General features: G+C 63.5%; 1 protein-coding gene across 1 annotated transcript in view; it reads right to left on the reverse strand.

Annotated features, from left to right (window-relative positions):
- Positions 1 to 1,298, reverse strand: part of TBX15 (T-box 15) — a 96,475-nt gene extending 95,177 nt beyond the window's left edge. The window contains exon 1 of the mRNA XM_010567511.1: positions 1,097 to 1,298. Coding sequence (XP_010565813.1) covers positions 1,097 to 1,298 — 202 coding nt within the window. The remainder of the gene's footprint in view (positions 1 to 1,096) is intronic.
- Between the last annotated feature and the right edge of the window lie 332 nt (positions 1,299 to 1,630).

The following is a 1,630-nucleotide window of genomic DNA, read 5'->3' on the forward strand; positions in this document are numbered from 1 at the left end:
GGGGGGGGGCGGGACGGACACGGGACACGGGACACGGACACGCAAGAGCAGACAGAGGGTTTCGCTTGAAGCCAAATGATCCCTCCAAGCTACCGGCTCCCCTTTAAATAAAAATAAATAAACAAAGAAAAGTTTAAAATGAAAAGTACAAATACCACGAGGGAAATCTCGTGTTCTCTCTCCCCAAATACCGTGCAGAAGCGCCAGGCTCGTTACCGGGGGCCAAACTCCTCGGGACACCCCCACCCTCACCCGTTCGTCACCCCCGCTCCCGGTTGAGCCCCTTTTCCCTGCCGGGAGCAGCGTCCCGGCGGGCCCGATCCCGGGGAAAGGATCGGGCCCCCCCCGCCCCAGCCCCTCGCTGCCGGGCTGAGCCCGGCCCGTGGAGGTCTCGGGTGGGAGCTCGCCGCGGGGCGTGGGTGCTTTGTGCAGCGGGTCCCCGCCGATCCGAGGAGCCGGAGCCCCTCGCCTGGGTCTGGGGCGCCTGCCTCCTCCTCCTCCTCCTCCTCCTCCTCTTCCTCCACCGAAACCTCCAGTTAGAGCGGCACGGTCCCCGCGGGACGGAGTCGGGGTGGTGGCCGGTGTCTCGGAAAGGCGCACGGAGGAGGAGAGGGAGCGATCCCTCCCACGGGGGATGCGAGGGTCGTGCCCCCACTCCTTTGCTCCCGACCCACGCGGGACCGCCGCGATGGTCGGGAAGCTCCGGGGCAAGGCGAAACGCGTGTCCCGAGACACCCGGGAAGGACTATCGCGACCGGCAGGCACGGAGAGGCAGGGGAGAGGGAGAAGAGGGGAGCGGGGGGGACACGACACGCCGTTCCCTCCCGGAGAGATCATGGAGTGTGGGGGGGGAGAGAGCCGCAGCGAGTAGGAGAAAACTCCCCGTAAACCGGAAAAAAAAAAAATTGAAATTAAAATCAAAGTCCAAGGAATCTCCGCAAAATCTATATACCCCCCCCGCCTTTCCGTCTCCCGCCGGTGCCGGGTGTTTCCCGGGACGCCCTGCCCGGCGCCGCTCTCCCGGCGGGCGGCTCCCGGGGAAGGAGCGGGGCCGGGGGGGCCGGGGGGGTCCCGAAGAGAAAGGAGTTGCACTAACCGGGGTTGAGATCCAGGCACTGAGTCGGGTCTTCATTGTCCCCTAGCTGGCCATTGGGGCTGAGGCTTTCCATGGACAAATCCAGCCCCTTGTCCTCCCAGTCTCGCAGTTTCCTCTTTTTATTTGTCCCGATCAAGGCTTCTACCGAAAAAGCGTGCGCTCGGGAGCTGAGGGCCACCGCCGACCTTCGCCTCTCACTCATCTTATCCCCCAGCCCAGACCCCGGGGCAGAGCAGCAGCGGCTGGGAGCGCAGAGCCCGGGGACCGGAGGCAGAGCCTCTCGCCTCTTCCTCCCCCCAGCCCTCCCCGGCGGCACCCCCAGCCCGAAGGAGCCCTCAGTCTCCCGAAGGCACTACATGAGGCTGCAGATACTCCGGAGGCAGAGCCGGGAGGGTGTGCTCAGCCCAGGTCCCCAGCACTTGCTCAGAGGGGCTGCAGGCTGGATTTCATCTTTTTTTTTTTTTTTCCCTTCTCCCCTTTCCTTCTGTCTCTCTCTGATTGATCCAAACTTCTGGGATTTTTTTTTTTTTTTTT

The sequence above is a fragment of the Haliaeetus leucocephalus genome, unplaced genomic scaffold (assembly GCF_000737465.1).
Source record: "Haliaeetus leucocephalus isolate CR32 unplaced genomic scaffold, Haliaeetus_leucocephalus-4.0 Scaffold228, whole genome shotgun sequence".
NCBI lineage: Eukaryota > Metazoa > Chordata > Aves > Accipitriformes > Accipitridae > Haliaeetus > Haliaeetus leucocephalus.